Below are 27,822 nucleotides of genomic sequence, written 5' to 3'. Positions count from 1 at the left end.
TGGAGGTTCAATTTACTTTTTAATTGTTCTCGTTCCTCTCGCGTTAACTATTCTTCTGTTCGATCCTATTTTTTTGAATAGACGTCTGTTTTTTGGACGACTGTTCATTACAGTAAATTTTTGGTTTCACGTTTTACGATGAACGTTGCGGAATTTTTTAAGCAGTAACTACCGAAGGGTTGTTATTCGAATATTTTTCTACACGCAATTCATTGTTTAGACTATGCTAGAAATAAAGTTACGAACAGAAATAACAATCGTAAGCATCTAAGAAAATATTATCGAAGGGCCGCTTGCTTCGATGAACAGCGTTACACGCAGATGGTTAGAATTAAAACGACTGGGGGGATGATCGGGAGAGGGGATGGAATGTGACGGGGGGGGGGGGGGTCGTGAAATAACAAGACGCGAGGCTTTCAATGGATTTTTTCTTATTTTTTTTTTGTATCTTTTCTTCACTTCATTTCACCAGTATCTTTAGGATAGTGGCATTAAAAAATGTTTATTAATATAATATGTATACTTTCCTTAAAATCATCCGTACTCGTATTCTCATAGCGTAATAATCATAATAATATATAATCATTATAATAATAATATATATATATCTATATTTATTTATATATATATATATTATGTTTATGTATTTCGCATATAGAGAATAGTCAATTACATAGTAGGTTTGCGTAGGTTTTTTTTTTGTTGTATTCATTATTACCATTATTATTATTATTATTTTTTTTTGTTCATTTAATCTTTAATTGTAAAGGTATTCCATTACTAAACATATAAAAGCGGTATAAAGCTCGATCCTCACACGCTAAATTGTATTCTCCTCCACACTTTTCTCTGTTTCTTTTTTCATCATTTTATTCCGCGAGTTCTCGTATTCTTCTTTTGTCCGTTCTCTCTCACCCAATAATAATAATAATTATTGAATAAATCGTCTTACCACCGAGGTTAGTTCTCCTTTCTCTCGTCATTCGCACTCTCTCTCTTTCTCTCTCTCCCTCTCGCTCATCGTAAACTCATCCTTCTTCTCTATACATAATCGCGTCTCTCACGCGAATCCGTTTCCGTTTGTCATTTTCATAATCATCATCCGTACGCACACCCATCGATCCTCGCACGCGAAACACTGTCATCTCGCTGCCATTCGCGCCAGTCCCTAGCACTCACTCTCTCTCTCTTCTTCTCTCACTCACTCTCTTTTTCTCTCTTTCGATCTCTCTCTCTCTCTCTCTTTCTCACGTCACTCTCGCCACGTAAACCTAGGCGCGTAGTAAACCGTAATGCAATTTTAATGCTTAATAAGTGTGTACAGTGTACTTCGTCGTCGACGTCCCTTTCGTCAAGCCCCGTCGTCGACCATTGTCGCTGCGTCGCCGTGCCCACCGAGAAACGGAAACAACCGAACGATCGACCCTTCGAGCAGGCTCGAAGGGTGGAAAATAGTCGAAGAGGAAAAGCAGAAGACCGCGGGCGGGGCTGGCCGGAGCCGGGGGGCGAGGGGGACGCGGCCGAAAGGGACGCGTGAGCCCGAAAAAACTGCCAGGACCATATTAACCGTGTCCTCCGCTCTGTCTAAGAGCATCGATTAATTAACGCGAACTCGCATCCAGCGCGACGATGCCGACGGCCACGGAGAGCGTGCTCTTCTCTCTCCCTCTCTCTCTTTCTCTCTCTCCCTTCTGCCAGCTCTCCTTCTTTCCCCCGTGACCTTGACCCTCTGACTGTCCCTGAAAATCCGGGTCAACGGCCACGAGAGAGCCCGACCGTCGCCAACGACGTCTCCGTCGAGTGAAATATTAAAAGACTAAAAAAGACGAGTCGTTTCTTCGAGACTTCTCGCCCCGATCCCATCTTCCCCCACCAATAGGCCTCTGTTTCTCTCTATTTTTCTCACACTCTCTCTCTCTTTCTCTCTATTTTAATTCCTCTCTTTGTACGCCACTTGCAAGCACACCCCCGTTCGCAATTTCTCCTACTCAGGAAGAACTCGTTCTCCTATTCTCGAAGAAACGACCGCAACACGTGTTTAAGCACTAGCTTTCGATCGACACAGCTTATCGATAATATACTCTTTTTTTCTTTTCTTCAACCGTAAATCATCCCTCTTCGTTACTTTCCGCTCCTTCGTGCGTCTATCTTCCCCTCGAAGTCGCTGGCGGGCACACCGGGGCGCGCGGCGTGTTCTCTCATTCTCTCGCTCTCTCTCTCTCTCTCTCTCTCTCTCTCTCTCCGTTCTCTCGCTATTTTTTCTCCTCTCCTCCCTTTTGCTTGCTCGCGGATCCACGCCGCGTGATCTCGATCCTCCTCGAAGGATTCAGTCCCACCCAGTTCCTGTCGCTTCTCTCCAGAGAGCCTCGCGGCCGGCCCCGCGCGCGCGTGACGAGTCCGACGCCCAGCGTCGGGAACACGTCGCCGCGACGAGCCGATCGCAGGCGAGGGCCCGACGAGAATTTACTTAGCCCCAACCGCCAACCGTCGAAAACACGATCCGCCCCGCCCCAACCCCTCCCCCTACCCCGTTTTGTACGCATTCGATATAACGTTTCGACAAACCCGCTTCTTGTCCCGCCAGGTTCGCAGACAACCGCGACGCGTTCCGCTCGACGATCGACGATCTTACAGCCTCTGATCCGGTGATCCGATCTCGCCGAGATCCGGATCGGATTAACGGGGGGATCGCACGGTGCTGATGGGGTTCCGGGTTTGTTTGCTAAAGGAATCTCTCGATGTATCCTTCGCCGGCTCAGCGTTCGCCGCGCGGCGCTCTTACGGAAGAGACGCTCTTTCGGAAATCGAATTACGCCGCACCGAAACGTTTTCGCGAATTTGGTGCGCAGACGTTCTTTTTTTTCAAATTTTTCTCTCGTAAGATCATTCCGTGATCACAAGCGTCTGGAGCGGATAGAAATTTGTTGGAAGCTCGTCGCGCTTTCTCGAACAGAAAAGAATGTTTTTTCAACGCGATTAATAAGAATTTTCTAAACCGTGATCACGCTTGCTATAATTAAAAGAAAAATACGAAGATGATAATATGTCTCCTCTGGATCGAGAAGAGATTTTTCGAAAACAGATTACGCGTCTCCGGGTCCGAAGAAAAATACTGGAAGCTAATCGAATCGAGAAAGAAGAAAGAACAAACTGAACAAAATAATCGTCGCAGAATCGATTGTTCCGATCGCTGTCGAAAACGTGATCAATTTATACAAGCCTTGTTGTACAGCTCGAATCTTTATTGCTAGCAATTTATTATGAGGGCCACGCCCATGGATACAATATACAGTAGAATAAATAATAGGGGATACATAAATTAAAAGAGACTGTGTTCTAAAGATTAAGATATATCTTACAACTTTAAAACGGCGATCGTAGATTTTTCACTGGATCGAGCCGCGTTCGCGGCCAAAGATCCGCACGGATAAGAGATATCGGCCGGTTGATTGTTGTGAAAGAAACGATTCGAGGATCGTCGAGGCGGATCACCGTCGATCGCATGAGACAGATCGAGCGAACCGGATAGATCGCCGCCGGATGTTGATGTCGCCCGCCAGCTAAAGGTACAGCGTAGTATCTAATAACACCCGAGTTAGACTCTCGCCCTCAAGCCAACCAAACAAGTATAGTTCGCATACAATTATTACAAATACGAACTCTTAAATATCAACTCTTATACTCTAACGATAGAATGATAATTAATAGGGTGTGTGTTGTCTCTGGTGAGAGACGACCGGGATGTAAACCGAGGTATACCCGGCCTCACTTCACCGGGTACACGTCGTGCGTGCGAGCACGAATTATATTTTTCTTCCTAATAATTATAATATACTCTTGTGTTAGCTTTTCCTTATTTCTTTTTCTTTTTCCTTCCTTTGTATCGTGATTAGGTGTTGTCCTCACCGCGGTCTACACAATTGGCGACGGAGGCCACGCGGGATATTCGCCTGTCGGTCGCAAGAGTTTGCACCGCGCCAAGCAGTTCGAAGCGGATCGAATATGCGATTCGTTGCATCGCGGGACGATGCGCGCGATCGGATTCAAACGGGCCACGGAAAAAATGCTTCTCTACGCAACGTTTGTTAAAAACAAAAGACGCCCGCGTATTATCGTCATCTTGCCGAAGTTGTTCAGATGCGAAAATCAACTTCCACTTGACTCCTGCGGGATCGGTGCAGAATACATTTGCATCGAGGATACGACCGGTCCGAATTGATAAGCGAATAATCGACGTCGATATAAATATGCAAGATCAATTATCGAGGTTCGCTTAGAACGCGTGTAGACTCTTACGACCGACAGCATGTCGTGCAATTGCTAGCAGAGACGGGTGGTAAACTGAATCAACTCCCGGACGAGATTGAACAAAAATCACTCTGCTCTCTGTCTCCCTCTCCCTCTCTCTTTCTCTTTCTCTGTAAGGACAAAGAGAGGACCGTAATTGGTAGAATAAAACGACATCACCGATTCACCGTTAATTATTCGTTACGTCAAGACCTCTTCAAAGAAACCACTGAATGATTGATCCGGCTTCAAAACGAGACCCGAAACCCGTCTCTGTCCTCGGATATCGGCGAACGTCGATCATAGTTAGAGATCGACGAGCGTGTGGCTGAAAATGAATATGTAATCGGCGAGCACCGAACCGGAAGTGCTCGTCACGCGTCTCCAAGGAAATTTCCCTGAAACGGAGGGGGTGTTCTGCTACGCCGTATTCGCTGCTCGGAGTACTCTAACACCTACTATGTTATCGATTAGAATTAGATAGTTCCGGCGAGACGAAACGTCTGTGCTTCTCTTATATGCTTACTGTTTCTACCTAGCGTTACCTGAATATAGGACCCGAAAGCGGAGTTCCTCTGTCTGAGCCTGAACAGTGCGATCTTGAATCGTGGCGGCAGAAATCAACGCGCTGTCGAACCATTCCCGATGATGCCGAGCTCATCGAAACCAGGCTTGGACACGTCGTCGATTCGTTCGATCGAATTATAATCTCCGATTTCGATCGTTCTCGAACGTTTCGTTAGACTGGCATCGACGTTGCAACAAAGCAGACTGCAGATTTTCGTGCGAATATAAGATGTGAGCTAGCTTTGTTTTTACAAGATTGTGGAACAAGTATCGTTTTAGCCTGTCGCAGGCTTTATCGCATTCGAACGAAGGTTAAAGTTTTATCGCAGTTTTGGAAATATTTTTGTATTCAAAGTTTTTACAAATGTTCCAAAGAAACGCTTGTTCGAAGGATGAAATTATCGATACCAAAATTAATGCACATTTACTTCGGAATAAAATCGAATTGATGAATTGTTAATTTTCGTTTATTTAAACATATTGTTCGAACGACGCGCAAGCCTGGCCGTAAGCTCGCCTGTGCGAAAGCTCTCTGATCCATTTCCTCCGTAAAACGGTTAATCGAAAATACCTGAATTCCCTAATCGAAAGCTCAGTCGACTTTTTTTTTAGACAGAATATCGAACTGGGTTGTGCCGAGGTCGATCCTCGAATCGACGCCACCCACGCGCCGCGGCAGAGAAACGAAATTTCCATCGGAGAAACTGTCGAATTTGATCTTTGATTCGCGGGAAAACAATTGAAAAACTGCTCGGCCGAGGACGATGTACGCTAACCACCGCCATCTACCACCGAAACGCTTCCTTTCTTTTCCTTTTTTTTTGCAGATCACTTTTGAGTAGATTTTTATCAAAAATATATTCTCTATATATGTGTATACGTGTAATCTCCTGCGGCAGGACGTCGGTCTTCCCCGGCGATCGAGTAAAAAAGTCTACGAATATGCGAACCCTCAAGGAAGTCTTGACCGGATCGGATATGGAGTCGCCAGGTAAACCTAATCCCGCCGTCGTTCGTCGATTTTTTCTTTTTTTTGTCCGTCCGATGACCGTCCACGGCCGAGCAACGATAGATCTTCGCGAAAATAATCGGAACTTTTCGTGTTTTCTTCGTGTTTTGCATCGAAAGCGAAACGAGAAATGATCGATTTTGGATGGTCGACGTGGGTGGGATCGCCCCGAGGGATCTTCCCCCGCGTGGCACGGTGTTCCTAGGATTATTTAGAGATCATCTACGAAAGATCAGTCTGAAGTCACCTGTAAATGCGTCGAAATTCACGGAGATAGAAATACACGCGGCTAAAAACGTCTCGGGAAATTCGAAGGCTGGAACAATTATGTTTCTCGAGTCTTATTTCGGCAGTTCTGCTGCTCGCCGACACCTCGGGAACCGTCTCTCGACCGAATCTCGGCTTCCATTTACTTCACCGAGCCCCCTCGGAAACCAAGATCGAGGCCTATTCGATTGTTCATTCGCGTGAGTCCGAAAAGCCGCGGCTTCGAAGACGGAGAACCAGCAAGAGCATGCTTCGAAATATCGGATCTACTTGCTGCGCCGACGAAGATCACAAATCGATGGAATTTCTCACGATTTCCGGACCTCGAGCAAGCTATCCAAGCTGCATGATCGCGAAACCCAAGACGAACTTCTTCGAGAATTCGATCGAAGGACGGCCGAGCTGTCGGCGCGATTATTTTACAATATCTTTTTAATTCGCTGGCGGAAGTACGACCGAGCATGTCGCACGGGATCATTCGAAAATGTCGGGTCAAGGGAATTATATGCTCGTTATTAGTTGAGTGTAGAGTGATCGGTGATTCACGATCGGTTCGATTGGACATGTGTGAGTGAGCTACTCTGTGTGCCGAGTGTCGTGTACGTGGACCTTTGCATTGTTTCTTGCGTGTTTCTTTTTTCGTTTTTTTTTTTCACTTTTCCGTTCTATTATATATATTGCTTCGGGCTGTCCGGCAACAAATTTCGGCTTCCCGGTTCGCTGTGTTCGAAGGGATCGCGCGCTAAACGTTCTTGACTCGCGTTTTATTCTGAACCTAAGTTCGTATACTTTCACACGAATTTAGGGAGGCAGTGAAATCTGCAGTTAATTTTGCAATTAATCCTCGAAATAACAGCGCAATATCGATCGATCGTCTTAAAAAAGAAAATCACAATTTCGTGTAGTTATTTACCGATTCGCGAAAGAGCCGATTTTGAAAAAACGTGGCGACGACAAAAAATTAGTACAGAATGCAACGGAAATTCAACGTTGCTTCGCGCGCGCGCGATGCGGGAAAACCGAAATGAATTGCGGACAGCCGAATATAATTATAATACGATTGCCAGGAATCTGAGTCGGACTCCTCCACTCTGCTTAATCGCTATTTCCTCTGTTACGCGGCAACCTTAGTAATCGAGACTAACTAGCTACTCCATAGAATGTATATTAATGAGGACGAAAGGGGACACCTAGAAGATTAAAATCGGCGATTGACTTGATAAATTGGGATAGGCTGCATGCAATAAAACACGCGCGCAGCGGCGCACACACGCACACACCGAGAACTTCTATCTACGATTATTGGATTCCACCTTTCGAAAAAAGCTTAAGGGTTCCATTTCTCACGTTTTCCTTTCTCATTCCTACAGGGACGACGACGACCACGGAAAGAATCTTGGCGCTAAGTCCTGTCGTTAATTCCCTTTGATACGCGGTAATTGTGCCATCGCACTTAAGACCGGCTCAGCAGGATTTCGAGGGGCTCTACTCGCCGAACGGGGGGCCGCCCATTCCCTTTTCCTTTCTTTTCTGTCGGCCGAAGGGAAGAGGGCGGGTCGAGTTTGTTTAGAACGCCGATGGGCCCGGTCGCTACCCGCGGAAACCCGAAAACCGCCCCCGTCTTCTATCTCTCGAAAGAACTCGATCGTTTCGTCGATCCACGATTAAAACGGGATATCTTCACGGTCCACGGGGCATTCTCTTTGACAGATTTTTCACGGCCAGCTCGGTCCTATTTTTTTTACAAGATCCCCCGCGCGCCCCCGGAAGTTTCGTTTTGCCTTGCCGTTCGAAAGATCCGAGGATCCTGTTTAAAATTCAACTAAAATTAACTACGCACAGCATCCGATGAATCTTCGCGTTGAAATTCGAGCTCGCGTCGAAATTCCGCGTTGCTCGAATTTGCTTGATTGAAGGCTTAAAAGAAATTCGATTTGCTTGGGATCCATATCTCGAACTAAACGGTGATAATTCCTCGAGAGATTCGCGTCACGCAAGGATTCGTGCTCGACGAAAGAACGATTCTTCGAGCTCGCATTTATCGCGGATCGCGCGTAAACGATCCTGCGACGAATTCCACGGGTCCTGAGAAGCAGGATTTCCGCGGCGAGAGCGTCGCGGGTTCCCCAAAGACGCGTTACCTGAGAGAATTCGGGATCGAGACAGATAAATCGTTTGCAGCCTGGTCTTAAGTGTCGACGGTGGTATATAGATCGTTAACGTGCCGGTATATCGATGCAAGTGTTAGGTGCGTATGTAATATATGCATAATATATATTTATATATATATATATATATTTCTATGTATATATATATATGTGTGTGTGTTCACGTTTGTATGTAATAATATACATACTCCCGTCGAATGAGCCTAATTCTAGATAAGTATGCGGTACGTGACCATATACAATAGATCCGATTTGTTAATTCTGTCGCTGAATCAAGACAATAATAACTCCTACCACCAGGGAAAACATCGTTAAACGTTACTCTTCCTTCCTAATATTACCTTTCATCATTCACTCGTTTCGCATCGTTCTACGCTCGCTCATTCTCGCTCTCCCTTTCGCAGACATTCGCTCGTCGGCTCATTCGCATCGTCATTCTCCCTTCTGTCTCGTCCAGTCCCTCCTTCCTCGTGTCAATCGAACTCCATCCGTCGCTCGAATATAATTATTCGTTAGAAAAATTTGTACTCTTATAGGGGAGGTATCGAGCGGACCGCGGCTCCGCCAGCGCTGCGCCGTGAAATAAAGGAGAAACGCCGCCATTTTCCGTCGAGCATAATCCTCTAAAAAATTTCAACAACCACTAATTAGACCTCCTCGATTTAATTCTCGGCCTCAGACGGATTCTCGCGAGCATTTGAATTTCTGTTCTCTGGAAGATAGATGCGACCTCTGAAAACAACCCTATATGCGATTCTTCTCTCCGCGCATCGCGACGTTGCAACGTCCCTTCAACCCTTGCACCCCCCCGCTCGAGTCGGTAATGATATTTAAATCTGCGTTCTTTTGTACCAGACAAACATCGAAAAGTCAGTTTCCATGCGATTATCGTGTTCACGATGTCGCGACACGATCGTTTTCTAAATATCTCTTTTATTTTGTCTCTTTGTCAACCGTTTTTATGCGCTGCATATAATTCATCTTAATGCGAACATCTCTTAGCTTAAAATCCCCGTTCAACGATCTCGATCCCGATTCGATTCTTCTTCTCGACGCGAACGCGTTCCCTTTAACGAGAACAACAATCGAATCCCGGCCGTGTCTCCATTCTTCTTCTCCGTCTCCCATTATATACTTTTCTTTACATTAACCATCCCGAGCGTCTGTTCCCCGACAAACGAAATTTGATGCTTAAATAATCACGCTCGCTCTACAACAAAATCGTCGCGCGAACGACAGACACCTCGATCGTAACTATTTTACAGACGCGCCCCGACGAAGCCAAACCGACTATCTCGTAACGCAGCTATGCAGAATCGATATGAATGTCTAAAACGGCCCGACGGCGACGATGCAAGGGTTCAAAAGTTCGATCCTCCCGATTTAAAAATCCACAGCGTACCGAAGAACTTCCTTCGTAGCGGTCGAAAGAAAATGGCGGCGACAGGGCAGTTGCTCGCTGGCGGCCGGGTAGGCTAAAGAGCGAGACGCGTTTTCCCGCGATCGTCGGCCACGAAACGAAACAGAAGCGCCCCGTTCGAGAGGGTGCAGAGTTCAATTAGAGCCTCCGCGATCGTTCAGAGACTCTCCTCCCCCCGCCCCTTTTCACCCATTCATTGTCTCTACGATGCAATCCTCGGCTCCGCCTCTCCGCTCATTCAGAACGTTGTTCGTTCCGCGGAGAGAAAAAAAAAGGGAAAATAGCTACGAGGAGAAGAAAGGAAGAAAGAAAGAAAGGCGCGCGGCTCTTCTCTCCCGCTTTCTTCATTTGCACAGCACTCGAGACGTCTGCCAATTAAATTAAATAGTGTCGACGAAGGATCGCCGATCCTGTGATTCGAAATAAAGGACGATCCCTTTCTCCCTTCCCCCCTCTCTCTCTCTCTCTCGCTTCCTCTCTCTCTCCTCGTCTTCTCTCGAAGTCTATTTGCGATGCAATAATCCGTCAAACAACCCGCGCATCGCGATTGCCTCCCCGCTCCTCCTATCCTCCCCCCGTTTGCTTTCAGTTTCGTGGCTGGATCGCGGGAGAACCGGGTCTCGTCTCTCTCAATCTTTCTCTCTGTCCGCCTCTTTCTCTCTTGATCTCCTGTTCGACGAAAGAAAACGCGGTGGAACGGAAAGGAAAAGCTAGTGGTTCAGCCAACGAGAATTCGGACAAGGGCTTCCGGAACACGGTTCGGTAAACGGAGCTTCTCATTCCAAAAGGTCTCTCACTCTGTTTCTCTCTTTCTCTTCCTCTAGCATACTCTCTCTCTCTCTCATTCGTTCTCTCGCTTTTTCTCTCGCTCTTTCTCTCTCTCTCTCTTTTCATCCTTGATTATTCGCTAGCGATGGGTACAGATCCTCTCATTCGACAGTCGCTCTCCTCATTCACTCGAGATCACTAAACACCGAATGAGGCGCGCTCGGATTTCTCGAGGATCCTCCGACAATTATCTCGCTCCATCGCCGAGCATAAACGCGTACCTCTCTCTCCATCTCTCTCTCTCTATCTCCTTTTCTCTCCTTTCTACCGTTGTCAGAGTTCCTCCGAGATCCGAACGCGCCCGGGTTCCGACTATAAGCTACAAAAATGGGAGACAGCTTCGATCGCATGCTTAACCGTCTACGAGCAAAGGGTAACCTACGTGGATCATCCCTGTCGTCGATCGGATCTATCGTTCCCGGAACAACGTTCCCGCAACAACGATGATCGTCGACGCAGCTGATCCAGGGGATGGGGGCGCGTTTTATAGTTCGCGTGCGATTATGCAGGTGCGTTCGAAAAATCCCGAAATCACGCCGATCGGACCGTCGCGTCGGCGACGCTTTCTCCTCGAGCTCCCTCCACATAACCTCGCGCTATAGTGATCTATCGATTCAAGAAATATCTGCGTGATATCTTCGAAAATTGCGGAACCAGTTGCGAAAATGATAAGACGCGTTCCTCGATGCTATATACTTTGTAATCCCAAAGAGAAATTTCTCTCAGCTGCTCGAAATTGTTGCATTTTTAACGCGAAATTCGCTGATAATAACTCATTTGTCTATCGACGATACGCTCCTTTTTATAAAGCCAGGGAAATAAAAGCGATGCAAATTTGATAAGAATCTATAATCGCGAAATTAAAGGAGGAACGTAAGTTGATAGATGAAATTGTTATTCGTTAAAAATATTAAAGGGAAAATATCTATAATAGAATCTTTCAGAGAAAGACGTCCGAAATATTGCTAAATCAAGAAACAAGCTCCCAATATTCTCGGAGATTTTCAAAACGTATTACCAACATTTTTTACCTGAAATCATACTTATTTCGATTGTGTAAAAAAATATAAAAAACCGATTGCAGCTGTAGGAGCGAATTTTTCCAACGGAAATCGTGCAGATTCAAATGACGTGAAATCGTGACGCAACGATCACCGGTAAGAAGAAACGTCGACGATTGAAAAATCAAGTTTCGAAAAATTCGCGGAAGATAATAACGATGGTATTTGCCCGTGGTTGCACAGATTAGCGAGGATTTGTGCGCGAGGCGGCTGAAACGCGAGTGAAAACGCAGTCACCGCGCGACAGCAAGCCTTACCCTGACAGATAAACGCACCGAGCCCGATAGAAAGATTCCGTAAAGCCTTAAAACGTTAATGGTGTATCGCTTTCGAATACCACGTAGCCAATCATGGATTGCCGGGGGCGGCAACAAGCCTCTCGAACGATTTCTCCGGAGCGATTGTTGAATTCGAAAAAGCCTACCTAACCGAGGGACAGTCTTTGATCTATAGCGCATAGATCGGCATCCACCGCGTTGCCCGCGCCGTTAAATGCGCGGCCACGCGAACTATTCGAAAAGAGAGCAGATGATCCAGTCGGAGAATTTGTCATCCCCCGAAGATCGTTCGAGAGACACCCCCTTGAGAAAAGTTTAAACCACTACGAACGAGTTTAGACGTTGATTTCCGATAGGAGCGGCAATTTTCCACGCAACTTTCTCTTCGCTTTCGATTCCCAACAACCTTGACAAACGTCTCTCCAATCTCCGTTCTTCTCTCTCAAATTACCCTCTTTCTCTCTCGCTCTCTCTTTCCCCTTCCCTCTCTCTCTTTCTGTTTGTTCTTCCAAATCCTTCGCGCGTCCCTTTTTCCCAACCTTCCCTCTTCGTTTCCCCGATTCGAAAAACTCTCTGTCAGTTGTCCCGTTTGGTCCGCACTACCAGCATTGTTTAATTCCTTGCTTTCGCAATGCCACAAGAAAATTGCTTGTGTTCGTATTTTTTTCTCTTAACTCCTTATTACGATCATCATCATCCCTTATTACATCCGTTCCCGCATGCCTGCCGTCCGATCGGTTATTCCCCCCTCTCTAATTCTCACCTCCCGTCATCGCCTCATTCTTCTCTCTCCTCCTCCTCGCTCTATCATCCGATTTAAATGTCTACGAATTAATTAGTACATGCTAAAACACACGCGTTAGAAAATGTCTACAGCTAAAAGAACGCGGGCTTCGCGGATCGTTACGATCGTCCGAGATCCGTCCTCTCTCTCTCTCTGTCTTCCAGAGGGATCCCATTCGTTTCTCTTGTTTCAGTTCGTCGCTCTCGAATCGTTCTCGGATCGTTTCGCGCGCGAGAGAAATATCCTTGCGGTGTTTCTTCTTCTTTTTTTTCTCTCTTTTCCTCCGGTGAAGCTTCCCTCGATCGAGAACTTCTTTCACCCTGCGCGGGCTCAATTTGAAAGTTCGATCCTATCGAAAGGGCCGAACGGAGCAGAAACCCGATCAGAGTTTCCTCCGTTCTTTCTCTCTACCAGCGGTCTCTTCTTCCATCATTTCTTTTTATCCTTTCCAATACGCTCGTTCGCCTGCTGTTTCTCTCGTTCTTATTGTTTTCTTTTCTTCTTCTTCGTTTTTTATACCCCTCGTTTCGCAAAGAACTAGCAATAAATTACGCGGTTCTACGCTTAAACTAAACTTAAAGTCCTGGCGCGTTCAAGACGTACTACGCTCGACACCCTTGTTTGCCCGATCTCGTTTCGTGATCGACTCGGCGATCGCTTAAAAAAATAGGGTACAAAAATTATACATCTAAATTTCGAAGCCTTACCGAAATACAAAACTACGCGTTTTATAATCTTACACACCCGCGCCGCCAATTCTTCGTTTTCCCTTCCCACCTCTTTTTTTTTTGTTCGACAAATTTCGCGTTCCCCGAATTTTCTCCCCACACTCTTTTCCCCCCACACCCTTAATCGAAAACACAGCCGAATTAAAATGCCCCCGAAACGTTCGCACCCTAATGAAAAGCCTCCGTTTATTCGCGCGGCCCGCGAAAAACCCACGAAATTCAAATTCACATTTTTGCCACATAGCCCCCGCGATCGCGAATATGTCCGCGCGTTTACATTTCCCAAAAGAACAAACGATTACGTATCCTAACACACACATAATTAAACACCGACTGATTACGTATTAATCGATTATCGAAAAAAAAGGAAATTGCTTATCGTTCTCAGTTACACGAAAGACTTTACCTCTCCTCGTATCTCGCGATCGCTTCCTCCCTTTCTCCCTGCCGCGAGATTCGTTCCCGAGAGAATACAGAAGAAACGCGCCGAAGTGCGAAACGAGCTCGATCCATGGATCCCGCGGATCCACCGTCGAGATAATAGAACGAAGCGCCAACACAGCGGTTGCCTCGTTCGCCTCGAGATTCGCTGGAAAGGACACTGACCACTTTGACAGACCAACTCGTAATCCCTCGCCGTGGATCGTCGATCTCCAGGCGAACGGATCCGCTCTCTCTCTCTTTCTCTCTCTTTCTTTCTCTTTCTCTCGGATCCCTGAAAAATCCTGGAGGAGCGTCGCTGTTCCTCGTTCGGATCGATCGATCCACACTGGACTACGTTATTGCGATTCTAGAGCTAAGACTAAGGGAAAGTTTGCTACCCGTAGATCGGCCGATCGCGGAACACCGACGCTCGGCTATCGTTCCCCGATGATCGTAGAGATCTATTCCAGTTTCCGGCGAGCCGCCGTAGCGTTCGATCCGTGCGAATAGTCGTGCGATCGTTTGAGAAATCGTCGAGAAACTACGTCTACTAGAAAAGGCTACCACCGAAGGGAACAGGGAGCGATACACAACGATGATGATTAATAGTAGGATATATACACAATTAGTACACCGTAAACGCGATTAAATGTACGAAGGGGAGGGGAGTTGGTTAGGTAGCAACATCCACACGCCATTCAGACACATCGGTTGAAACCCCGTGAGGAAATGATGGCCATTATTATAGCCATTTTCGGGGCTGGGGGAGACTACCAGCTATAACGATCGACGGCGCCGATCGATCGCCGATCGACGCCGCGCCGTCGACTTTCCATCCTTCGCTTCCGTTCAAATCCTTCCTCCTCTTGCTCCTCGCCGTCTCGCAAAACCGGCGATCCAGATCGCTCGGAAATCGGCGAAGAATCTCGAGACGATTCGGGGATCGATCGATCCTCGGACCAACAGGATCCCACCTTCGAAACGAGATCGGTGTTTCTATTTGGGATCGAAAAGGATCGCAGCATCGTCCGAGAAGCTTTCACAGTATTTCACGGTCTTCTTAGTCGAGATCCAGAGGGGTCGGATCGATCCCCGATCGTTCGCAAGAGGGGGAACCAGTACGCCCATCGCAAGTCCTGAGAATCTATACGAATACAACCCACGCGAGAACGAAAAAACCTAACGTAACGAAGCGAGAATTGAACCATGATGCGCGACGAGTAATAGAATCTTCGTGTATCCGTGTGTGTACTACTCGTGTGTATGTATGTACGTGTTCTCTCTCACTTTTTCTCCCTCTCTCTCGCTCTCTTTCTCTCTCTCTCTTTCTCTGTATCTTTCGCTCGGTTCCACGTGCACAATTGCTTTCATTCCCGTAACGAGACCCATTCACTCACTCACTCACTCTTTCTTCCTCTTTCTCTCTCTTTCCCTCTTTCTCTTCTTGAAGTTTCGATCGATTGGATCACGGCTCGTAAAAACCAGAGAATGTAAGAGGGCTATCTAGGAAGGAGACCGTAAAAGGTGATCGGGAAAGGGGAGAGGAAATAAATCCGAGGAAACGAAACGAAGCACGCCGAAGAGCCGTGAACCAATTGTCTCAGCAGCTAAGTCGATTAACTTATCGATCCTCCGCCTCTCAGCAGCTTCCTTCTATCAACCTCACTCTCTCTTTCTCTCTCTTTCTCTCTTTTACTCTTTCTCTCTATCTCTTTCTCGTCACCTTCGCCTCGCAATCACCCTTTTCCCTTTCCTTTTAGCTCTCTCGTCTCCTTCGAGATTCTCTTTCAATTAACACAAAAATTCCTCCTTCCCTCTGGAATAATCTCTTACTACGTTCGTGTACGATTGTATCTGTATCTGTATATATGTGTATATATGTGTATGTGTGTACGTATGGTATGTATGTATGTATGTACGCATGTATGTGCCTCAGCGAGAATTCTCAGCGATCCATCTCTGTCGATCGCGAGCGACTCGTCGTTACTAATTTTACGCCCACGCACGCTCGAAACACGCGAGAGAGCAGACGGGAACAGGTGTTACAGGTTTAAACAACAACATTAGGTTCCTATGTACATTTGTACCTTAGCCAACGTATCCCCGGATCGACTCGATCGCGGCCCGGGCTCCCGGGATCTGTGCTTATCACCCAGAGGATCCTCGTCTCGTTGCCCCGCGCCAGACCGAATTGGATCGTTTCGTTCGATTCGATGTTTCCTGTTCGGAACGACGAACCAGGCTGACTCGCACCAGTGCTCGGAATACCAGCTGAATCATTGCCACGGCTGGAAAATTCTGTGCAACGCCTGTTTCATTATCTTCCGGCCTCCGTTTCGCGTTCCCGACGCTGCAAACGCTCTTCAAAAGTTAACTCTGTCAGCAATTTCGAGGTCTTAATTTGGACGAACAGTGGGGGACAAGTTTCTACGAACAATTGTGCGAGTCGTTCGGTTCCACCGTTCCGTTGCTATTGGATCGGAGGATAAACTCTCCGTCTATCAGAAAGTATCGCGCACTACAAGACGGCGGAAGATCGTTCGATAGAACGACGGCTTCGTTTCTGCAAGGATTTCGACTCGTTGCGAACGAGAGAACGATAAAACGGTGAGAACGGAAGAAATCTGTAAATATTGTAAATTGCATTTTCAATTTACTGGAACGATTGGAACAGAAGATCGATCTCCGTTTCACACTGGATCGTGAATAGATCGACGGTGATGCGAATTTTCCACGAAGACTGCACCGAGCGAAGAAAAGCAAAACTAAATCGCGAACTTCCGACCTTCTTCTCCGCGTCCTACCGAGAGAAAATTGCCGTCGCTGCGCCGCGATCGGGGCGTGAACGAGACGGGACGGGTGATGATCGTCAGCTTTTTAACTTCAGGATTCGGAGATCCCCGGCGAAGATCCGGCTACCTACCATCCCCGGTGTGGATCGCTGCCGCGAAAAATCTCCGAAGAAAACCGGCTCGAAAATACCGTCAACGCGATTTTGGCACCGATACTATGCTTCCCTGCCCAACAATGCTCCTCTCCTCGACGAGAGCGTCTCCCGGAGCTGCTATATAGCATAATAGTGTAATCGCCGAGAGCCCGGCCTTCATCGATCGCGCACTGTGAAAGACAGCCGGTGTGTGTGTACTATTTGCGTGGTCGGCGATCGCAGAGCGCCCGCGCCTCTCGATCGGACCCGATAAAAAAATCTTCGAAACACGCCGAAAAGTCCTCTCCGCGGATCTTCTCGCCCATCCTGGAAAAAGCGGAAATCTGCGCGAGTTTTCCATTTTCTTTTTCTGTTTTGCCACTTCAACGGAGGAGAAACCGGTTGGACCGATCGAGACGGCGACGGGCGCGCGACGCAGGGGAACGTAAAACGCCGCCGTCCGCCCAAGAAATAAACAAAATCGCTCTCCAGTAGCGCACTCGATAAAATTTCTTCGTCGCTCGTAACACGTTCAGTATAACAACACCATTGGGCAATGTACACTAATTACACGATTCTTTTATTTCGCTTACACGGGTTCCGCTGGAAATATCGACTTCCCTCTATCTCGCTCTCTCTCTCTCTCTCTTTGCCTTTCTCTCTTTTCTTGGAAACAACAGTGGCCTCTGAATCAGCGAATGTTCTCTTTTACTTATTTGCTCTCTCACTCGCTCTCTCTCTCTCTCTCTCTCTCTTTCTCTCTTTCCTTGGAAACAACAGTGGCCTCTGAATCAGCGAATGTTCTCTTTTACTTATTTGCTCTCTCACTCGCTCTCTCTCTCGCTCTCTCTCTTTCTCTCTCTCCACGTTGCTCATCCTCTGCTCCTCTGCTCGCGAAGGGAGGGAGTGAGATTTATAATCTGTATAAACTTAATCGGGACTCGACGCGCGTGGACCGAAAGGAATGTCCCGGGGACACATGTCACTCAGATCCTCTCCCCCCTCTTGTCCCTCCTGCTCTCTTTCTCTCTTTCAGCATCGATCTTCTCCCGTGTCGCTGGTTTCCAGATCGACCTTCCGGCTCCACGCTCGCGATGACTTCACCATTTTCTTCTCTTTTTTTATTCCTTTCATTCGTGTTAATAGTATGCATATTTCTCTTTCTCTCGCTCTCTCTCTTTCGCTATATATTCTCGCTCCACTCTCTCACTTTGTACGTCTTTCGATAAAGTCGCGTTCGTCGACGGACAGTGCCGCGATTTCGTTTAAATTTACCATTCCCCCCCATTTTTCCCGCTTCGTTCTCGATCAACTGGCAACCCACTGTCGCTCGCTGTCGAACGTTCCCAGCTCTCCTGTTGGTCGCTGTCTCGCCTCCCGCTCGTTTTCTCGCGGCCCGAATGCCCGGAAACAAAAGCGGAAATATTCAACATGATCGGCCTAATCGGCCGGGCGAATTCGCTTGAAATCAAACAAACAAACGAGTGGAGGGTTTCTCGTCGTCGGATTCGAACGACGCGTCGCGCGAACGGAAACGGAAAATGACGACAGGCCGGCCGGACGTTTTTTCGACGCAGAACGCCGCGCGATTCTTCCGGCACGGGACCGCGTGGCCGTGCCTGATGAATATAACTATCGTGGATCGGTGAATGGAGCTACGCGCACCGGTCAGGAGAAATCAAAGGAGAACGTCGCCTATACGGAAGTAACACTGCAACAGAAGAACGAACTGTAAAACGGTACAGTATATAGGTATATAGGTACGATTACACATTAAAAGAAACTAAGGGGGCGCCCCGGGGCTGCCAACGCGAGGGCGATCGCGATCTTCGTCCTCGATCCCTCGGAAGCAGCTCCGCGCGCCAAACGTTTACGGATCGAGCGTGTATTTAATCGTATCGATCACAAAAAGATATCACCATTCCGCGTGCATCCCCCGTGTTACGTCGGCTCCTCGCGCCAATGCACTTCCGGTTTCCTCGAATTCGACGAAAGAATCTCATCGGAGCGAGAATTTCACGCGTTTCGAGTGTATTGCAGATTTTATGCATTTAGAGTGGAGAAGATATTTTAATATTTATTGGAGGTGTGTCTTTCTAGCGAAATCATTTATTTCGGAAGAATAATCAATTAATAATTGTTCTGGATTGTAATAAATAAATTCGCGAGCATGGATGATTCTACACGGTTTTAATAGTGTTATTGGCTAGTATAATTCTAATCGATTTCAAATCTTATTTGACATAGCTACTTTAATAATAAAGGCACCGATTCACGGGAAATAATGATAAAATTAATCCTGGATTCGATTATTTCAGATACGATGCACTTTTAGGCATTACGGCTTGCTTCTCGAAGAACGTAATTATAGCTATGTAAATTATGAAAATGTCCAAATCGTCGACCGATTACGATATATCATACGTAAAATTGTGTAAAAAACGATTGCATGGAAATCGAGAAAAATCTTGAAAATCGTTCTGAACGGGTTAACGTATTTCAGTGCAGGTGTTAACGAAAGGTGAAGCAAATCGGAGGAAGTGCAATCTGACTGCGATTTAATAGCACCCAGTGCTCGGTCCAGATGCAAAAAGAAAACGAGCGAGGGTCTGAAAAACGGCGTCCATCGGTTCGAGGAAAGCCGGAAGTTGCGCGAGCGATTCCCGACGAAGGCTCCGAAGGGGGGAATGAAATTAAAAATGGACTAACGAGCGCGCGAGCCGGTGCGTGCCCGGTGAAACGTTAACGAGGAAGAGGCGCCGTAAGAAAAGCCCGAACGCGCTTCCGATCACGGTCCACGCGGCTCAACGATTCATAATTTGCGTCTACTGAAAGAACATCATATATCCTGTTGTGTGTAACCTGCTGTCACTGCATACGTGTCGTGTACGTGGATGTGCCCGTGTCTTGAGTGTTTTTTGCGCGAGTGAGTGTGTGTGTTCGTGCGAGACAACACGTCGACGTAACGTGGAAAAAAACGATCGCGCGCGGCCGAGGATCGCGCCCCGCGATTCCATCGTTCCCAGAAATCGTTACCGTTTCGCGCCCGGTGTTCCCGGACAGGAGATTGTTCTTTTTTCTTCTGTTTTCTTTTTTCTTCGTTTTTGAAAAATTTCGACGGATCATTCGGAAAGTGTGCATCTCTTCGCCATGGACTGATCGTGTCGCGATTTATTGTCTCGAGAGCGTCTTCCTTTTGAAAAATCATAGTTTCCGAGTGATCGATCCCTCGAGCGGGAGCACCGCGCGCGATCTACGGATCATCGTCCGGCTCGATCCTGCGGCCGCGCCCGGCCACGGTTCGCACGCGAAACTCGTACGTGTGTTTGTCTAATCGCTAAACAAAACGGATACAAGACGTGTGTGTTATCTTTATTCCTAAGGAGACCCATAATCGTCGGGGGCCCGATTTCTGCGCGGGTCCATCCCCCGACTTATTCTCTCTCTGTACACATGCGTGACTTCTCCGTATGTTACTCGTTCGCTTGCTATAATCCCACTCTCTCTCTCTCTCTCTCTCTCTCTTTCTCTCTCTCTCTTCGTCTTCTCTGCAAACTTCCCTTTCTCTCTCTTTTTTTTTGTCGTTTAATCGTTTAATTAATGTCGTTTAATGTATACATCTATAGTTGTCTAGCACAGCTGTAAAGAGAACCTTAGACACTAAGAGACAAAAAAGAACCGATATCCTTAATCGTAGACTTCTATAATATTTCATATTTATTCTCATATATATATTTATATTCATATATATATATATATATATATTTATACTTTGTCTTCTTAGATTATTCAAACCGCGTTGAAAAATTGTCCGCGTGAAAAAGAACGCTTCGAAGAACAACCGATATATAAATTGTAGGATAAAATTTTTTTCCATTTCTCCACCCTTCTATCACTAGAACGAGCCAGGCCCGCTCGCCGTCGTTGATCCTTCCCGCTCGCGAATCGTCCTCCCAACTTCTGTGTTCAGCTTCTGTTCGGCTTCTGCGCCCGGCCTCCTCTCCGGCCGCGGCTTTTCTCATTCTCTAACGCCGTCCGCAGGATTTCCGAAATCCCCGCGCGACGCAGCTTCCGACGAGAATAGTCCCGACGCGACGACCATTAATATTGACTATTAATATTACTTCCCCCGCGATTACCGAGCGGATCGGCGCGGAGCATGACGGATCCGCGGCGGCGAGCGAGCGGGCGATATAACCGAGTTAGAGCCGAGTCTCTAAAATATTCAACGAAATTCAAGGATATCTCTTTGGGGCGCCGGCCGCTGGCAAAACGCGGCCGGCGGTTCGAAATGAAGGAAGTATTTATCCCTTAACTACGCCTGAAAACCGCCCCCACTCCATAAACTTACTATTTATCGATGATTTTCAAACCTTCTCCACCCCTCCGTCTTCCCACCCATAATGACTATATGCTAAACTCTATTCATAGTTCAACCACTCATAACCTTTCTCTCTCTTTCTCTCGCTCTCTCTCTCTCTCTCTCTTTCTCTTTTCGTTTCTTTCTCTCTCTTTCCGCGTCCTCAAAAGACCCCCGTTTTTTTTGTATCGCCTCTCGCCACCGTTCCTCCTTCCTTTGTCGTACACGCCTCTTGTACGCCCTCCCTCTCTCCATCGCCTACAACCCCTCCATCCCACCCCCCTCAACGTGCCATAGATGTGCTATTCGATTAATTATCATTAGAAGATTCACGGACACGATTACGACGATCGATAAATTCAAAAATGGGGAACACGATCGACGCGGCCGGCCTCTCGCTCCCGCCCCGAGATCCATGGATCGTTCCCGGGGGGCGGTTCCGGTGCGGTTCCGGTGCGGAGAGGGTCGCGGCTCACGACCACCGCGTTGACCCCACTCGCTATAAAAACACTGACATAGAAAACCCTCCGCCGTTCCGGACAGCGACGCGAGCAGACCGTCGACGTGGAACAGGCTTCGCGCGATCTTTCGTCGCGATGACCCGATCGTCGGATCGATGCTCCCAGGGCTGCGTGGATCGAGGTAGATACTTCATCTGGGAGACGATCGTCGCTCGCGGATCGTTCCTCGTCCACCGTCTGTCCGCGATCGGGGCCGATCGGCGGAGCCGGATCGTTCGAGCGACATCAGCTCGGAATAAAAAAGGTTAGCCTATTCGTTAATTAGCCTTAGCAAACTACAGAACGAGTGCGTCGCGCGTCGGCGTACCGTTTCGGGGAACAAACGAGGCCGCGGTCTCCTCGATCCACGGGGGGAGAGAGCCGGATATATAACGCCGGCGCGTCCTCGATCCTTCTCGATCCTCCTCGATCCTCCCGAGCCGATCAAAAGAGACTCGCGGTACGCAGACGCCTTCGAAACTGACTAATCGTTACAAATCGAACCAGGTGGCTCGTGCGCGAGACCGATCGACGGATCGATCGCCGCTGATCCGGCGCGATCCAGGCCCTCGAGAGGCGGTGCCTCTCTCGATCTCGATCGCGAAACGGGCGCGGCGGCGAGAGAAAAAACACTTCCGAGGGAACAACGAAGGAGAACGGGACTCGTCTCGCGATCGAGGCGGCGGCGATCGATCGATCGGTGGCTCGCGCGCGACCATGGATCGACTTCTCTCGCGAAAGGAACTCTCTTCTTCCTCTCTCTCTTTCTCTCTTTCTTTTTCTCTCTTGTTTTCTCTCTTTCTCCCACACCACCCCGTCTGCGATGGGTTCCTGCGTCATCGAATCCTGCGATAGGAACTGAAAAGGGCCGATGATGAGAATCGATTAAATATCTTTGTCGCTCGCGCGGCACCTATCCTCCTCCCCTCTCTCCCTCACCCCCTTGCTCTCATATTTTTTGCTTTTTCTCTCTGTTTTTCTTTTCGCAAACCACGCGGTGAAAAATTGAAAACGGTAGGGAGTACAAAAGTACGCGCGTTTCGCGGGGCCTTCCGGCCGGCCGCGGAGCGCGGGCAATCGAAAAATCAATCGAGAGCCTTTCGTTTCTCGAGCACGAAACCTCTCTGCACGTCGCTCTCTCACCCCACCCCTCTTTATCGCCGCTGTCCGTCGGGTGTCTCGGACCAGTCGCGAGTCCGGGTGAAAAGCGAGGAAGCTACGAAAAAGCAAAACCGAACCGAAATATCAATCAACCCTCTCCTTCTTCTCTCTCTCTTTCTCTCTATCTCTCTCTTCGACTCCTTCTCGTTTCTCTATTTGGCACTCTGAGAAAAATGCAACGAGATCCTCTTCCTCCTCCGACTCCCATATTCTCTCGCGAGATCGAATTAGTCCGAATGGATCCGTGCTAGAGGAAAAACGGCGAACGAAATGGAAACGCGGTTTTCTTCGCGCGGCTTCGATCGGATTGGTTAAAAGCTTATATAACGCACTCTTTCGGCTGGTCGCCCGTTTGGCTATCGAAGAAGGGTCCCACACGTGGACGACGCTCTACACTCCCCCCCTGTATCCCCCTTCGATCGCCGTCTCTTACTCCCCTCTCTCGTCTTTCTTCTTCCTTTTTTTTGTTGTATTTTTCCCTTTTTAATGATTCTCCTTGTCGCTCTTCATTCTCTCGCTCATGCTAGCACACTTCCCACACTCGCGCGGACATGCTTTGCCCCTTCTCTCGCACTCTCGATCTAATTACTCACTCGTAGATTAAATTGGGCCGCTCCGGCATTTGCGAACGCCGCGTGTCCCGGCTCCCTCGGCGCGATTCGCGGCGCGTTCTTTCCGTAATTTTCGTAATTATCGTTGGCATCGTCGGGCCCGGCGCGATCGTTTCGGTGAAAACATCGCGTGGAACGCGACTGTCAATTGGCCCGAGTGACAAGTTTAAGGAGGCAGGTGGTGTGTGTCTCTCTTCTCGCTCGACACACTTCTCGATACGTTTTTTCCCGGCACTCGAGCGGCTCTCGTCGCAATTATGACCGTTCCAGCTGCATTAATTGCACGCGATCGGCGGACCGCGAAATTTTGCAAATTGCCGCGCCCGTCGCGGCCGGTAATTAGGGGATGTCTATCGCGAACGACGCGCTCGTTAACGCGGCATAAAATTTCTGGATATCCTCTCTCCCCGCGGTCGTCTCGAGCCTAACAGTTTCCGCGGTATCGTGCAAATAACGCGCTTCCGTACTCGCCTAAGCGCGATAGAAATCCCTAGGAAACATTCCGCGAGGAAATCCGCGCTAACTTCGTTTCCGAAACCGTGAGCTCCGTCCTCGATTATCACGGATGACAATGGATTATTTGAATTTCGAGCGGTCTCGATTTCCACGGACATCGAAAGAATCGTTTCGGCTGCTCGATGATATTTCAATTTTTAATTTCTCCCGTATCTTCGCTGTTCCCGGACGTCGTCGAAGAATAATTTTCGCCTCGTTCCCGATAATCCGAGCTGTGTTTCAATTTTTTTGTCGAACTGTTTCGAGCGCTCCTGGATTTAATTATCACGGACGTCGAATGTATATCATTTTCATTTCGTTCCCGATGTTCCGAGCTACTTTTAGCTTCCATTTTCACGGACATCGGGAGGGGAGGGGGGAAGAATTTTCACGGACGTTCGAAGAATTATCTCCGCTTCTCGATATTACCGGCCGTTTCTCGGTTACGCAACGTTCGTGGAATTTCGAAATCCGTGTGCCGCGCCGGTTTCGCTGAAATCCGATGGTCGCGTTAAAGCGCTCGTTAAAAAAAGTGCGCCGCGTTTCCGCCGTCCGAAAGTTTCTTCGGCGGGTTGTTCTCGAGGGAGCCGCGGACGCGTTCCGAAGGATCCACGCTAAAACTCTACGGGACATTATATAAATCTGCTAAATACACTTCCCGGCGTATAATGGATTAAGTATACTTTGAAATCGAAGTAACGTAAAGAAGGTACACGATCGACTATACTACCTTGGGAAACGGTGGGCGGTCTGTTTGTGGGACGGCCGCTATTGATGGACAGCAACGACCAGCATCGCCAGAAAAAACGAAGATTTTTCTTCTCTGCTTGCTCTACTCGCTCGCACTTGCTCATCGCTCTCTCTCTCTCTCTCTCTCTCTCTCTCTCTCTCTCTCTCTCTCTCTCTCTCCCTCACTTTCTCCCGTTCTATCACCAAAAACACATTTGGTTCTCCCTCCCGCTAAATTACGTATTTACACTGGCTACTACGGACGCCCGCGACTTTCTAGTCCTCCGAGAGATTTCGGTTCGGTGTTGTCACGTGGTCTGAAAAAATGAAAATAGCAGAGGGGGCGAAAGCGGGAAGCTACCTTCTCTCTTGTCCCTGTGTCGGGTCGATCGTGTTATGGTTCACGGTTAATTCGAACAGGGACGGTTCGGGAAGCAGGGTGACGGGAATAACTCGAATGAAAAGAAATAATAAAACCACTCGGATAAGATCGAAAACGAACGAACGTGCTATGTTTCGAACAAAAGAAGATTATACATTGTTTTCGCGTGTGCGCGCGTGTGTGTGTGTATGTGTTTGCGTGTACGTGTGTATGTGTATACGCGCGTGTGAAGCATATGTGTGTATGTATCGTACACCTCCGAGGCGGAAAATCGCTGGGCGCCCGGCCGATCAACGTGAAACCCATCGAATGAGTCGTGTAGATCCTTAAACAAAATCAACATGGCCGCCGTAAACGTATAAACTAATAAAATGTAAAAAAAACAACGTTCTCGATTATCTAAGTAACAAACGATAGTTCAATATCTCTTCCCCCTTTTCGTTACAATGTGGCCTTTCTACCATTTTTTGTCCGTTACGTTTTCCACCATTTTTCTGCCATCGTTTCTCTGCTCGTCGTTTTCCGATGCACGCCGGATCGATCCGAACCGGAAATCGATCCTTTCTTTCTCTCTCTCTCTCTCTCACTCCCTTTCTCTCTCTCTCTCTCTCTCTCTCTCTCTCTCTCCCAATTCCTCTGAATCTCTCAAATTTTCTCTCTCCATTTTCCGCGTCTCGAACCGTTCGCATCGTGTTTCCTCCGTTTCTTTCGCAGACTGTCAACGTAATTATGCGACTACTATTGTGTCAGGGAACGAACGCGGGGGGACGATTGTTCGCGATCGGTCGCATTCCGTGTCAAGATCGTGCCGGATCGGACGCTAGAACCCTGCGTATCCCGAATTTTAAGCCTAAACCGCCGCCGAATTCGTCTTAATTCTAACCAGATTACAAACAAAAGGGTTACTTCGCTAATTTCCGTGGGCTAAAATTTACAGAAAACACGCCTAAACCTAGGTTCCGCGAAACGGGGATCCCCGCCGCTACGGTCGAGCAGGCGCTCTCCCCGTCCCCGCGCCTAAAACGAAAGTAATATCGCGCCGCCTAAATCAAATTTTGGCTAAACTTAAGCGAAACAGCTTTTTTTACACGCAGACAGAGTCCTGGGATTCATTTCCGATCCTTACCGATAATACTGACGATGCAAATCCGCGGGCCCTAGATCGTCCACGATCGTCGCGCGCCTCGATCCCCCTTGGAATCGATCCACGTCGGCGGACCCATCGTCCCCGCGTTCGCAATTAGATAAATCTCTACTGATCGACGCCGGAAAAGAAAAAAGTCTTAAAACCTATCGCAGACGCGAGGTTGCCCGGATGATCGCCACGGTTCCCTCTCGATCCTCTCTATGACGGATCGGCGTTGCCCGATCTACGAAAATTAATGAGTTCTCTTGGCTCGAAACGAAATAAAATCTGCCTCGTCGAAGGTGGTTTTTTTCCTTTTTTTAGTAAAGAAACACAAAATTTCGGCTTCGATAGGAATGTTCCATGTTCAGCGTCTCCTCGGTTAATAGATCGCCGATCTTCGCCGATTGCTAGCTGGCTAACCAGACCAAAGAGAGCTACGGGTGGTTCCTCCATTGTTCTTCGAATCCTCTGACAGCGAAAATATCGACTCGAACCGTCGACTGAAACATTTCTACGAAGGGGATTGCAACGAGAATCGAAAGTCTGCTTTCGGATTTAATTAATTTAATCGAGCAGTACGAGCAGGACTAAAAGAAAATTCTTGAATACTATCCGCAACAGCTAGACCGCTGATCTCTGCGTGAAATAAAAATCACTGTAAAAGGTCTTCAACTCTCTCTCCGCGAATCTAGTGCTCGAAGTTGCAACCATCGATTTACGAAACTCGCGGCCTAGACGATTAGCGCTACAAACACGTTTAGCTACCGTGTTAGAAAACTGAGCTTTGGTCTGATTCCCAGCGCAATTGGAGAGTGCCTGGAGGTGAAAGGTCGGCGATCTAGGTCGATCGTGGAGAGAGGGAAACGTGCGCGAACGGGGGGGCACCGGCGGTCCGCGAGACTCGTTTCCTTCCTGTTCTCCTCGATGACGATGATGATGATGACGACGTTCTCTCCTCGGATCTGGTGCCCCCGAAGAGAGGATTTAAGAAAAAAAAAAAGAAAAACGGTCCGACGAAAACTGCGTGTGTTTTTCTGCGGGATCTAGAGCAAGGTCGCCCGGAGCAGGGAGAACAGCGGGTCGAAGAAGAGGGGACACGGGTCGGTTGCGGCGCTTAGGCGCCGGTTAGCTAAGTTCCCTAATGGTTACGGCCACTGGCTGTACAGCTGGAACTGCTCGCGGGTGAAGCAGACCGAGAGCGGCTTCACGAAATGGGCGTCCACGGCTCTGCAATGGGGACAGGCGAAAACGCGGCTGTAGTCCGAGTAGAAGTTCAGCCGCTGGTGAGGATAGATCAGAGGCTTCTGGCAGCTGTTGCACTGGAACAGAACGGGACAACTGCGTTTAACTCGGTGTCGGGCCAAGGTCCGTCTCCTTTCATCCGGACCCAATGATTCTACGGCTAGAGGACGTCGTTGGGTGCTCAGTCTCCTCGGGAGAAAGGTCAAAATGATACGGAGAAAGTTCAGATGATTGAAAAGTAGATCCTCTTTCCTGCAGACTCGCTGATCCCTCGAAGAACACCGTCGGTGTTGAAAACTTAGAAAATGGACAAAATGGTAAAAAGAGAGCTCGTCGAGTCTGCAGTTCGAATTTGACCTTCTGAATTCAATCTTGAACCCTCGACTGGCTCCAGCGACATCCGACTACCGAGCAATTTCTATGTTTAAATTTATTTCTTGGGTTCTGCGTGCTTGAAAAAAATCTCA

The 27,822-nt window shown here is 48.0% G+C and overlaps 1 protein-coding gene across 1 annotated transcript in view; it reads right to left on the bottom strand.

The window, feature by feature from the left end:
• Positions 1 to 414: 414 nt before the first annotated feature.
• The window catches only part of LOC117228700 (headcase protein), a 283,582-nt gene continuing 256,174 nt past the window's right edge, over positions 415 to 27,822 (bottom strand). The window contains exon 5 of the mRNA XM_033484644.2: positions 415 to 27,432. Coding sequence (XP_033340535.1) covers positions 27,259 to 27,432 — 174 coding nt within the window. The 3' untranslated portion in view covers positions 415 to 27,258. The remainder of the gene's footprint in view (positions 27,433 to 27,822) is intronic.

The sequence above is a fragment of the Megalopta genalis genome, chromosome 15, assembly GCF_051020955.1.
Source record: "Megalopta genalis isolate 19385.01 chromosome 15, iyMegGena1_principal, whole genome shotgun sequence".
NCBI lineage: Eukaryota > Metazoa > Arthropoda > Insecta > Hymenoptera > Halictidae > Megalopta > Megalopta genalis.
Note: the sequence above shows the minus strand (reverse complement) of the source record. Positions and strands in the feature narration are given on the sequence as shown.